At 36.4% G+C, this 12822-nt stretch overlaps 1 protein-coding gene across 2 annotated transcripts in view; it reads right to left on the reverse strand.

Moving 5' to 3' along the window:
- LOC100373647 (DNA replication complex GINS protein SLD5-like) overlaps positions 1-12722 on the reverse strand; it is a 56126-nt gene extending 43404 nt beyond the window's left edge. For both annotated transcript variants that reach the window (XM_078006205.2, XM_002742040.4), the window contains exons 1-3: positions 12436-12722; positions 4227-4373; positions 1068-1121 (exon numbers count right to left, since the gene is read on the reverse strand). In XM_078006205.2, coding sequence (XP_077862331.1) covers positions 1068-1121; positions 4227-4373; positions 12436-12522 — 288 coding nt within the window. In that variant the 5' untranslated portion in view covers positions 12523-12722. The remainder of the gene's footprint in view (positions 1-1067; positions 1122-4226; positions 4374-12435) is intronic.
- Positions 12723-12822: the final 100 nt, after the last annotated feature.

Here is a 12822-nt window from a genome sequence, read left to right on the forward strand (position 1 = left end):
ATTTTTGCTGCGTCTAGCTATGGTCTTCTTGTCACACTTTGGCGTAGCAAATTGTTTTTTCGAACATCGGCCATTTGGTTTCACCATAGTGTTATTAGATCTCTTATCAGAGGCACTTGAGAGATTATCTTGTTCGTTAACAGTCAGCATGTGCAGTAGGACAGTAATGTTTGTCAGAGGCTTATCCCTCGATGTTCGTTTGCGTAACAATGGAGGCCAGGTCTCCCGAATGCTCCAGCAGTACGGGACTCAAAATGCCAGCTGTTTTCTTCGATTTTCACGCTCGCGATTGACATTGTTCGTTATCTGACACGTTCTATGATATCAGTGGTTAATATTTTCTCAAGTTAAGGTTTTGATTGAGTACGACTCATTGAGACCGCCGTCAAATCAAGTGCATTCGGACTAGGACATTCAAACTCGGACTGGTTGTTCACAAGATAATGACGGTGTGAAATATGTCTGGATTTTTAAAAAAAATGCTTTGTTACAGAATAATAGTCTGTTAAAAGTGTCAGATATGAAATAATTTGGGGACAAAAAAACAAACCTGCATAGAAATCGGAATAAGAGGTCTTTTGATTATCGGAGACGCATTTCAATGGACTTGATTACCGACAATGCCTTGTGTAAATTTCACCAGGAAATTCCGCAGTGTGCTCTCGCGATCGAGGACTTAGTCATTTTTACAAGATTCGCCATTTTTGATGTCACGTGATAAGTATGTAAACAATGACTGTCCAGTTTGTGCGAACTTGTACCTCTATACTTAGTCTTTTGAAATATACAAGACAGAGAATGTTTTTTTCAAAAATGTCACAAAACCCTTCTCGCTACTAAATATAAAATAGGAAGCCAATGAAAAATAAACAGAGGTAGAACAGCGGTTTATAGGACAGAGTAATCTCCACTAACATCCTAATCATCTTAATCCAGTTTACTATGAGCGAAAGCGAACACCGTAATTGTGAACTGTATCAAAGTTAGACACGTACTGTGACAGAAAAAGGCACTAATTTAAAGTTGTTTTTTTAAAAACAAACAAAGTAATTTTTCAAAGGACTTACCTTACAAAGTCTTATCCTAAGATAACTACTAATAATATATCTTATCCTATCAATCTGAAATATAAACATAGTAAAAGTACTTAAGCCTTGCCTGTATAAGAGAAGTGAGGAGAGTTGTGTTTTACATCTGGTAATTAAAAACAAATTTTGCTGTTAAATAAATTCTACGTTCTATCATTATTTGCATTCTATGTAAAAAAAAACATGAAATAGCAATATAAGTTAATGTATGATGGAGTTTCCATTAATGATGAAATAGTTTTAGACATGGTGGCCAATAAATAGTACCGTTAAAGTCCTATTATAAACCGCGGTTTATATTACAATGTATCAATTTAAAAATTGGGATCAAAAGCTCAAGTTAGGGGTGCGGTTTCTATTACGTACATATTGCAATCACTAAATGGGCGTGGTCATTTTTTGTCCACAACACATGCACAAAACAAACAATACACCATACAATCTCTTGAATAGGTGTTGGGGAAGAGTGAAAGGCCTTATTTTGGTTCTAAAATAGGCGTTACGAAATGTTGAAAAATTACAGTCAATCAAAAAAAAAATTCAACATGATACAAAAAATACTTAGTATTTTTAATGAAATATGCATTTATTTTTTTAATTTTCTTGGTAACAAAAACTATATTCTAACAGAAGTTTCAAATAAAAACACGAATGCACTGCTTAGTAGCAAATGATCACATAACAGTAGCTCGTTCCGGCCATGCTGCGGGTCACAAGTGAATAACTTACTTGTTATCGAAGTGTTGATATTGGTGATTATTATTTAGTAGTGATTACAATAAATTCGTTGAATTGTTATAAAATGCAAGTAAAATTCAACTTAGTTTCCCTGTAAGCGAATGATTTCAGTCACATGTAAACAGCCGATACGATATCCGCCATGTTTTTGAATGCTCACGTGACGTATTATGGACCGGATAGGTCAAGTCGCCAATTAACCAATCAAAATGCTGGATGGTGCCCACGTGGCTAAATTACATAGCTCATTTAAATATGTTAATGACAGTTCAGCGACCACATGGTGAACGCAACACGGAAGAGATTTACCGATAATGTAGTGCGATCTTTTGCCTTTGATTTCCATGGGAAAACGGCATGATTTTTTTTTTAAATCAAGAAATTATTTGTTTTCGAAAGATAAATTATTCTTCAATGCTCAGTTTAACACTTTTACGGTGATAAAAGCTCGTTGTCTAAAACTTACGAAACACAGACGTATTCAGAACAAAAGCAGTTTCATTGCCTGTCTGACATCCTATCACCGCTGAACAATAAATAGGTGTGAATATTTTTAGGCATGTTGTCGAAACAAATGAATAGGATTAGGAACAATGCCGTTTTGGAACAGCTGGTTGAAACAATGAAGTCAGTCACGGTTTTGTTGAATTGGGGGTGCGGTTAGTAATAGGTACTTTTCAAGTTTTCAATTTTTGTTAAGAACTCTTTAACCCCGAAGACGGAATTGGGGGTGCGGTTACTATTACGTATGCGGTTTATATTAGGACTTTAACGGTAAATGCTTTCTAACTATCGTAAAAATCATATTTGAGGCCGCAGCTTTAATAGAAGCCGCACCCCTAACTTGAGACATTGTTTCATGTTGAAATTGACAAGTTTTGATCCCAGGAAATCTGCAATATAAGCCGCACCCCAAACTTTTGCAAACCAAACAGCCACCACATATTTCAGAAAAAGATATACCATTTAATTTTAAATTAAGGCAAAATTTTTCGAACATTTTAATGTTTCCTGAAGCTCAGATTAGAGTCTAAATAAGGTTTTCCGTAGTCATTCAAGAGTACAGTTTTATTGTGGGTAGCGTGACTGGGTAAACTGCGTTTCGACAATGAGCTGTTATTATCGTCAAAAGTGTTAAATTCTTCTTCAATGCTCAGCTTATCTTTTGAAAACAATTAATTTCTTGATTTAAAAAAAAATCATGCCGTTTTCCCATCAAAATCAAAGCCAAATGATCCCACCACAACAACGGTAAATCGCTTCCGCGTTTCGTTTACCATGAGGTTGCTGAACTACATTAACATATTTAAATGAGCTATGGTAATCACGTTGGCACCATCCAGCGTTTCGATTGGTTAATTAGCGACTTGACCTATCAGGTCAACAAAACAGTTTCAAGAGACGAGAGAGATGTTTGAACAAACATGGCTGATCTCGTATCAGATCGAGCATTTATATGTGACCGCTTGCGGTGAAACTAAGTTGAATTTTCACAACAATTCAACGAATTTATTTTTTGTACGTTATTGTAATCACTACTGAGTAATAATCAGCAATTGTAACACTTCGAAAACAAGTAAGTTATTCACTTGTGTGAAACGCAGTATGACTGTAATACAGTGATCATTTGCTACTAAGAATGCATTCGTTATCAAAAAAAATAAGAAAATATATATTACATTAAATAGTATACTGAGAATTTTTTTTTGTTATCATGCGAACATTTTTTTTTTGATTGACATTTTTTAATTTCCCTGATGTCTGAATTAAACTTGGAATGTACAGTCACTATGCCGGAAGTCGAACATGCCGCAATCGACTGTGTCAGATGGCTGTCTCTCACTTGTGACTTATACCGGTGCTAACAAATTAGTCTATTCTATTCTATTGTAGTATATGTAATCTGCAAATGCATACAATTTGTAGATATTATTTATTGTGCAGTATGTTATACTGTGTGAAATTTCGTTTGTGTACAAGTTTGTCTGTGTGTAAAAATCCGAAAATGTCGCAATGAGTGTCGTGCATTAGCATATCATTATCCCTTCTGGCTTTTGTTTTTTGAAAAAAATTCCCACAGTTACCGAAGTGAATGCTCTAATTAAAGCCGCACCAACACATGCTCTGTTGTCTCTGTAAAGTATCTTCCTCAAAATAAAATTGATAATGTTCTGTAAAATTCTTGAGTTTTTTTATGGTTAATGTTTCCACAATGTTCTTGTCATATCACAACTAAAGTATAGATTTGTTGTCATGGCAATTGTGATTTCTATCATCTTGTTACAAATCTCATAGAGAACCACCAAAGATTTTTTGCATACCAAGTATCATAGCGTTTAAGCTGGTAGTTTTCTAGAAGTCAAAAAAAAAATATTTTTTGTTGTTGAAATGAATACTCACTTCCATTCTGTGAATGATTATTCTAAAATCACCCTTTTTACATCGTTTTAAATTTTCTTCCATTTGTTGAATTTGTTCCAACATACATTCAACTAATTCCACCTTAGTTTCCAAGAGATCAGGAGCAAACTTTTCATTCAACCATGCCTGTTGAACAAAAAAAATTACATACAGTTATTTGTATAATATAATAGTTTTGTTTTTAAGTGAAAGCCCAGATGATCAACATACACACAATTTTAGACATTACCTAAACGAAAAAATGTTATCTGATTGGAAACTTATTCCAAGTATAAACTTTTGTAAATATATTCAAAATCAAACAAGAGTTTGCGATTTGCTGTTTTTTTTTTTTTGTATTGCTCTCTAAGCACGAAACTGGACAGAGTTCCTTTTGTACCCCCATTCCTAAATGGGTTAGCTTTGTTTCGACAATGAGCTGTTATCGCTGTAAATAATGATAAATTATTCTTCAAATGCTCAGTCTATCTTGTGAAAACAACTACCGGATTCGGCCGATACCCCGCCCATCCTAAACCCAGCCCATGGGCGATGTTTCAAATAGTGGGCGATGGTTTTGGTCTACACATTGCCTGACTGAACCAACAAACATTTTTACAGACCCCAATTTTCCCGTCCGACATCTTGTATCGAGCGCGCTATTTCAAATATGACGCTAAAATAATTCACTGTGAAGCCGAAAAGCATTAAAAACTTCAATAAAACCAATGCTGTATACGAATTGTTGTTGCGTATTATTACACTCGAATAAAGTCTACGCTTGAAAAGAATGTTATTTATGAAGTTTAAAATATCCAAGCCTTCCTGGTTCGAGCCTCTTGGTTGTTATCAGTAATGTTTAATCTTTGTCACTGTAGCCTCTTTGAAAACTAATTTGGATTTAAAATATCTTTCATATCTTATAGACCAGGAATGCTTTACACCCGAAGCACAGTCTGTGCTTATGAAAACAAAGGAAACTGTGATTTTTTCTTAAATTTGTGTTGGATTTTGGTATTTTACAGAGAAAAATATGCATATTTAAAAGTTGAAAAAAACAACAAGCAGCCTATCGGCTGAGATAGCTCCGCTGTTAGAAATGCACATTTCAATTAAAGAACTGAAGACATCATCAGAAAATGAACAATATGTATAGTATCAAAGCAATCGGACTTACAGTTTTTAACAAGAAGTCGAAAATATCACTTTCTACCAAAACTGACTAAAATATTCACCAAAATTAGAGAATTGAAGATATCATCATGAAATGAACAAATCTGAGAAAGGTCTACATGTAGTATCTATATATGTAATATCAAAGCAATTGAACTTTTGGTTTTTAACAAGAAGTCGAAAATATCTCTTTTTACCAAAAATGACAAAAATATTCACCAAAATTAGAGAATTAAAGATATCATTACAAAATGAACAAATCTGAGAGAGGTCCACATGTAGTACCTATATATGTAATATCAAAGCAATTGGACTTACGATTTTTAACAAGAAGTCGAAAATATCACTTTTTACCAAAAATGACAAAAATATTCACCAAAATTAGAGAATTAAAGATATCATTCCAAAATGAACAAATCTGAGAGAGATCCACATGTAGTACCTATATATGTAATATCAAAGCAATTGCACTTGCGGTTTTTAACAAGAAGTCGAAAATATCACTTTTTACCAAAAATGACAAAAATATTCACCAAAATTAGATAATTGCAGATATCAACATGAAATGAACAAACCTAAGAGAGGTCTACCCAAGGTACATATACACCAAGTATCAAAGCATTCAGGCTTGTAGTTTTCAAGAAGAAGTCGAAAAAGTAAAACATTGACACGGACGACGGCGGACAATCACTCATATGATAAGCTCCGCTCGACAAAGTCGACAGCGGAGCTAAAAAAACTATTTATTTATTTTTTCATCATTTATTTTAATTTATATATCAGTATTTTCACAAATTTAACTTTTTTGATTTGCTGAACAAAAACTGTCACTGCTCTTTGTACTACCCCGGTAATTGCTGTGTTGTCTTTCCATCTCCTGTTATACCGTTAAAGTCCTAATATACCGTATTTGTCTTCAGTTAAGCGCCACCTTCAATTAGGCGCCAGTGCCACAAAAACTTTGTATTTTACACCTCAATTAAGCGCCAGACAAAGTTGAAATTTTGGCACGTAATGATCGTGAATTGGGCGCCGGCGGATCGACTACCGGTTACCGGTTCGTAGCGATGGACGCGATCGCGGAAGTCCCTCGCTGTTACTGTACGAATGGCTTTTATGTAAAAAAAATTGGTTTTGTTTCTAACAATTTTTAAGAAATCGGTCTATAATCTCTTGAAACATGTCTTTTTAGTCTACTGTAGAAAATATCAGCGTGGTTTTTAATTTCGCAGTAAGTCCATAAAAACGAAATTAAAACAATGCGAAAATGTTCTGTTTCAAATGCGCTGTTGTCACAGTAAACAGTGTTAAATTATTCTTTAAATGCTCAGTTTACTTTCCAAAAATAACTAATTTCTTGATTTGAAAAAAAAATCATGCCGTTTTTCCCACCAAAATCAAAGCCAAAATATCGCAAACATCGGCAAATCACTTCCGCATTGCGTTCATACATTATTTAAATGAGCTATGGTAATTTGATCACGTTGGCATCATCCAGCATTTTGATTGGTTAATTAACGACTTGACCTATCAGGTCAAAAAACGCGTTCCAGGTCAAGTCCTAGACAGGAAGCATGGCAGATATCGAATCGCGCCGAGCGTGTACATGCGACCAGAATCATTCGCTTACGATGAAATTAAGTTGAATTTTACTTGCATTTTATTTTTTGTACGTTATTATAACTACTACTGAGTAATAATCGTAACCGTGGAATGCAGCATGACCGGATTTTGCTACCGTGATCATTGACTACTAAGCGTTGAATTTGTGTTTGTTTTATTTTTCTGTTGATTGTACGGCAAACTGTGAATGTTTTCTAAAGAATGATAATTTTTGTATAACTTTCTAAACTGTCTGAAAATGGGTCATTTACTCAGTATTTAAAATAAAGGCTACAGTGACTAAGCGTCAGACTGTAATGTAAAATATTGTCAATAATCTATCACCAGAATGGAGCAAAAACAATGGCTTGTAACACAGTTACCGGTACTAGAACTTGAAGTGCTTGAAATAAGCGCCATTTGAAACAAAGTTGCTCAAATTTAACCACAAATAAGCGCCACCATGACATGAAAGTGTAACAAAGTGGCGCCTAACTGAAGACAAATACGGTAACATGGATATATAAATTATGCAAAAATAGAAAAGAGTGAACTTTGAGGTCATGCTGTGCGACTTTGAAAGCCGTTAGAGGGATGAGTGGACGCATTTGAATTAGTAGTATACCAAGGTATCCAGTGATGTAATTTTACCCACAAACGGACTTGAAGTTTTTAAGCTAATTTTTTTTAAACCACTTTTGTCCAAAAAAGCATATTTTTGACCCAAAATCAAAAACGCATTCTGGATATTTAAAATAAAGACAAGTTTTACAAAGTTTGTATAATAAGCTTTCAGAAAATATATAACATTTTGGATATATAATACGATCTTCATTGTCTAATTACTCAATTAAAAAGCAAGCCAAATAAACTGCATCTCTACCTTAATAAACAATGCATCGTAGTATTCTTTTATATTAGTTTGAAGTGTCTTTACAGGGATATTGTCTATACATTTGAGGTATGTATGGGGGTCTAAAAACTAACTCTGCGATGCGATTGTGCAACTCGCCAAATGTCGATTATTGCACTCTGCGACAGGATCGCAGTGTCACACTGCGAAGAGCACGATTCCCATTGGTTGATTGATCGAAAAGCGCGAATCTCGATGGTCGTTCGATGTAAGGGTACACAGCATGTCTTATAGAAATGTTTAGTTTTAAATGGTTATTTCGCCGACTGCTCGCGAACTACGGTAAACAAGTATTTACCGACGACATGCCGCACGGTTCGGTAATCAGCAAGTATTTAACATTGATTAATTAACATATATAACATCCCACGTCGGTGTTGGCTGCCTTATTACGGTGTAACATCAGGGAGCTGGTAACATTAACGCCATCTTGAAGTTGTAAGGCTTCGTCCGCAACAATGCTCATTAGCAAAGGCGGCAGCTTTAAAGCGAGTAGAGCGCGAAGTACGTTTCACACGATGTTACATTATTTTTTTTTCATTAGCAAGTATAATTTGTTATGACTATATTCATCACTTTGAATTCCCAAATAAAGCGTGTAGCGGGTCAAACTGTTTCTAGGCAATCAATCAATATCGTTTTATTAAAAATATTTAGAGGACAAAAACGTAAAGCTATGTGAATGGATTGAAACTACTGCTGAAGATAGAAAACTAAAACAGCAAAGTCAACAGAAAATTAGATGGGTGCACGATTTCTGCATAAACGGAAACGATGGCTTTGTTCATTTGGCCAATGTCGACGAGCAACAGATTTCCTGTACTCACTTCCTCGTCTGATCACCGACCTACAACGGTCTCGCGTATCGGTGTCGTCATTGGTTAAATAGTTGAAACTCTTTCGCGTTGATGCGAATATTTCAGCCTAATCATCCCTTTCGAACCACTCGCGAGGCTGGTCATAATATGACCTAGATGAAAAATTGTGTAAACGAGGGGTGAACGCGAAAGTCCTGTAATTTTATATCGGAATCACAACAGGCTGCAGGCAAGTCTAAATTAGTAAATATGACCATGAGTTGCAGATTTTTCTTTGCCTCGTCTGTCATTGGCGTCTTTGCTTTCTTTCTTTACATCGTCATTGCGTTAGTAAGATGGTGTTATTAAAATAGAATATAGACTTAGAAAATAAAACGATTTCTCAGACGAAGTCTTGACTAATAATAATGCTGACAATGGACGTTAGATTATTACGCATTGTTTGCGACAGGAAGCTTGTCACCCGTTCTATCAGAATCGTCAACAACAGAGTATTACCGATAGTATTAGCGTTCGAGCACTGGTCTTTCCGAAATTTCGAAAAGCTGGTGTCGCACCCATAGTTTTCTCTTGTAAACTTTGGGGCAACAGTCGCTTCCTGTCCCTTGTTGTGAGATTGTGTAAGTTGTTGCCACATTTTTTGTAAGTTTGTATGCTGTGCTCAACCTTGTGTGATAGTGACATCCCCCGTTTTCATGAATGGTCTCGCCCATCATCGGTTGTTTACTTCTAGAACACTGTCATGTGATCATGGCGAACCTCGTAGGAAACAGTGGAATCTGTACAAAGTTATTATGAATGATGTGACTCGCGCATAGCAATGGGCTGAGTACGCTTCAACGCTAGATCAGAACTTAGCGAGAGGGACGAACAGCGCAAGAATGAAGGAACGAACATCGCGAGGAGGAGGAAACAGGAGAAACAGCGCGAGGACGGAGGAACTTGAACAAAACGAAGGACGGGAAGCAACGGAAACGCTGTGGGGAAGAGTGAGTGTTGGACAGGCTTATCGTGACACGAACACTGCGCAGTACATGATTTGTATTTTTTGCGACAAGTGCTTGTAGGAAATTGAGTCGGACTTGGTTGTAATACAGCGCAACGTATGTAAAGTACGTGTGTATGAAGTCTAGTGTGTGAAATCTTGCTGTTCCTGTGGTGCCGCATATTGTTGTTTTGCCTCGCTGTGACAGAAATCCCCCAGGAAACCGCCGTTTATGTGTTCTGACGTGGAAAAGCAGCTAAAGACCGAATAGTGAACATTGACTTGTGAGTTATTTATCAGTGCACTTATTTCTGTTTATTCAGACTTTTCTTGGGTTGTTTCCCCTTTTTTATTTGTCACTGTGTGTATCTGTGTATGCGCGTGAGAGACGTCAGTGTCTTGTTAGCTCTAATGTCAGTTTGTTGTTTCTTATTGCTTGCATTTAGACGTTGTACTAATATTTGGGGTCACTTGTGTTAGGTGGTGACAGTATTTGAGGAAATTTTACCCATTTGTGTTTATAGTTGGGTTTCTCTTCAGGGTTTGCGCTAGTGTCTCGGCAAGATGAGTCCCACTTACAAAAATTTAAGAAATAGAAATTTGACCCTGGATAACTTTATTAGAGATTGGACCCCAGCTTGCCTGAAAAACTGGGTCCCTCTTCAATAATTGGAGTCTGGGAAGCAAAATATGGGGTTAACGCAATCCCTGCTCTTAATATATTTCTGTGCCGCGCGAATTTCCTTTTGCGTTTATCGATTCCACTTTTAGCCAGCTGACATTATACGTAGCAAGACTATGCGTTTGTGTGAGTGAGTGGCAACAGATTGCACGCTATTCTAAATAGTGTGATTTTCTTTATTTATTGACACATAAGTAATTGTATTTCATTCGAGTGTGGCAGGTTTACTAGTCTGAACATAGCCTATTTATGTGTACCTTGCCTACATTGATATTATTGAATATAGCCAATTTATTGTGTATCTTTAGTGTGTATTTCTTATTATATTGTCACCTGTGTTATGTACTTATAGCAGTGCAAGGCTTGTTGAAGTGCATTTACGGTGATATTGAACTTGGATAGTTGTTATATTGTTATATTATATTGCCAACAGTTATTATTGACTGCTGCATAGTATCTAGCTATGAGCTGAGTTTTGCTGTGCATTTTTATACAACGTTTGTGTATTATTGTGTATGAAATTTAACACATTTTGTTGATATTTTGCCTTATTTATTAAATGCTCAAGTTGACTTGTAACTGAGATTTTGCTTCCTGTGCTGTCCTGTATCTGTTTTGAGTCATCACCTCAACCCATCAAAGCATTTTTGAATACCGACTCGTGACACCACGAATCGCCCCTGAAGATAAAATTCTATCGTATACTCTCACCAGTGGGGTCCCAGAGGTAGCTGGCCCTACACCAACAGCAGAGGAAAGAAACGAGAGGTGCGACACTGGGATGATGAACCAAGGTACAAAGTAACCGTTTTATCAATTATTGAAAAATCAAGATAAAAAAAAATTCCCTTCCCGCTACATTAAAATCAATATGGACCACCGAAATTTGGCGTTCATTTAACAAAAAATAAACCATAATTTTCAGTAATACTGACTTCGAAAATTATGATACAAAAATAATTCCATTCATACCACAAACATTTGCCGTTTTTGTTCACTTTTCACAACTGTTACAAAATATTTCATTTCTGGTTAAAATACCAGCTAATTGATCGTAAACCACAAGTTTAGAGTCAGTTTATGATCTAAACGAAGGCAGACGATTGCAAACAACTGCTGTCATGGCAAAACGTTGCACATCATGAATGATTTTTTTTCACTGCACGCAAATTATTTTCCCTGATGCACTCAACAAAGTCAAAGCAGACGTACAACAATCGTTGTAGAACGCATGAAAAGTACTTCGCATTCCACTCGCTTTGAAGCTGCCGACTATGCTAATGAGCATAGTCGTCAGGACGAAGCCTTACAACTCCAAGATGGCGATAACGTTACACCGTAACTAGGCAGTCAAAACCAACGTGCACGTTACACTATTTAATTTTTCTAGCCAGCGGTGTGATGCGGCGAATCACTGTAAACCATGTGTCATTTGTTTGGTCCCACAATTTGTCTTTCATGTACTTGCCGATCACCGAACAGTGCGGCATGTCGCCGGTACATAGTGTTTTTACCGTACCATTTTTACCATTTAAAACTTAATTTTTTATAAGTCATGCAGTGAACATCGACCATTGGATTCACGCTGTTCGACCCACCAACCAATAGGAATCGTGCTCTTCGCAGAGTGACACTGCGATCCTGTTGCAGAGTGCAATAATCGACATCCGGCGAGTCACACAATCGTGTCGCAGAGTTAGTTTTTAGACCCCCATACATACATGTACATTTATGTAAATTGAAGATTTTAAGATTTTGTTGAAGCTTTGACAACCAGGTTCCCGTACATTTATTTATTTTTTAATGTCAAAGCTCAAGGGATCTATTTTGACCGAGGCTTCATTAATGTATTTGTTTACGCCTACACATACAACCGGACATGTTACTGTCTTTTTTCTCACCATTATCAATTTAAACGCCGGGCCGAATTGATTAATGATTAATTATGAAGTACCCTACGCCACGTCTCGTTTAAGGAAACAAGTTACAACGCAAATGGGGACCACAGACGAGTGATTTCAATACGACATTCCTACCTCTTCCAATTTTTGAAGGACATCGGCAGCAGTCATTTCAACTTCATCATCACTGCCATAGTCTTCGACGTCGTTTTCGTCGGCCATATTGATGTATTTTAGATGTAATCGTGATGTTTACATTGGAACTGAAATCAATCATGCATATTTCCCGCGAAAACCGTGAAGCATCTTGGGAAATAATGTGTTGTATCTTGACAAACACTTTTCTAGTGATATTTTGACGACTTCACAAAAATAAAATTTAAAATCGTAGTTTTAAAAATTATTCAATGCTGTTTTACTGATTATCGTGGATGGGGATCGCCTGTGTTGGAAGTTATTTTGTAGTAAATCCATAGCCACGAACCCCCGTCAGAGCCTCCATGAGATTTCTCGAGATTTCGC

This window comes from Saccoglossus kowalevskii, chromosome 10 (genome assembly GCF_978046115.1).
Source record: "Saccoglossus kowalevskii chromosome 10, keSacKowa6.1, whole genome shotgun sequence".
Lineage (NCBI taxonomy): Eukaryota > Metazoa > Hemichordata > Enteropneusta > Harrimaniidae > Saccoglossus > Saccoglossus kowalevskii.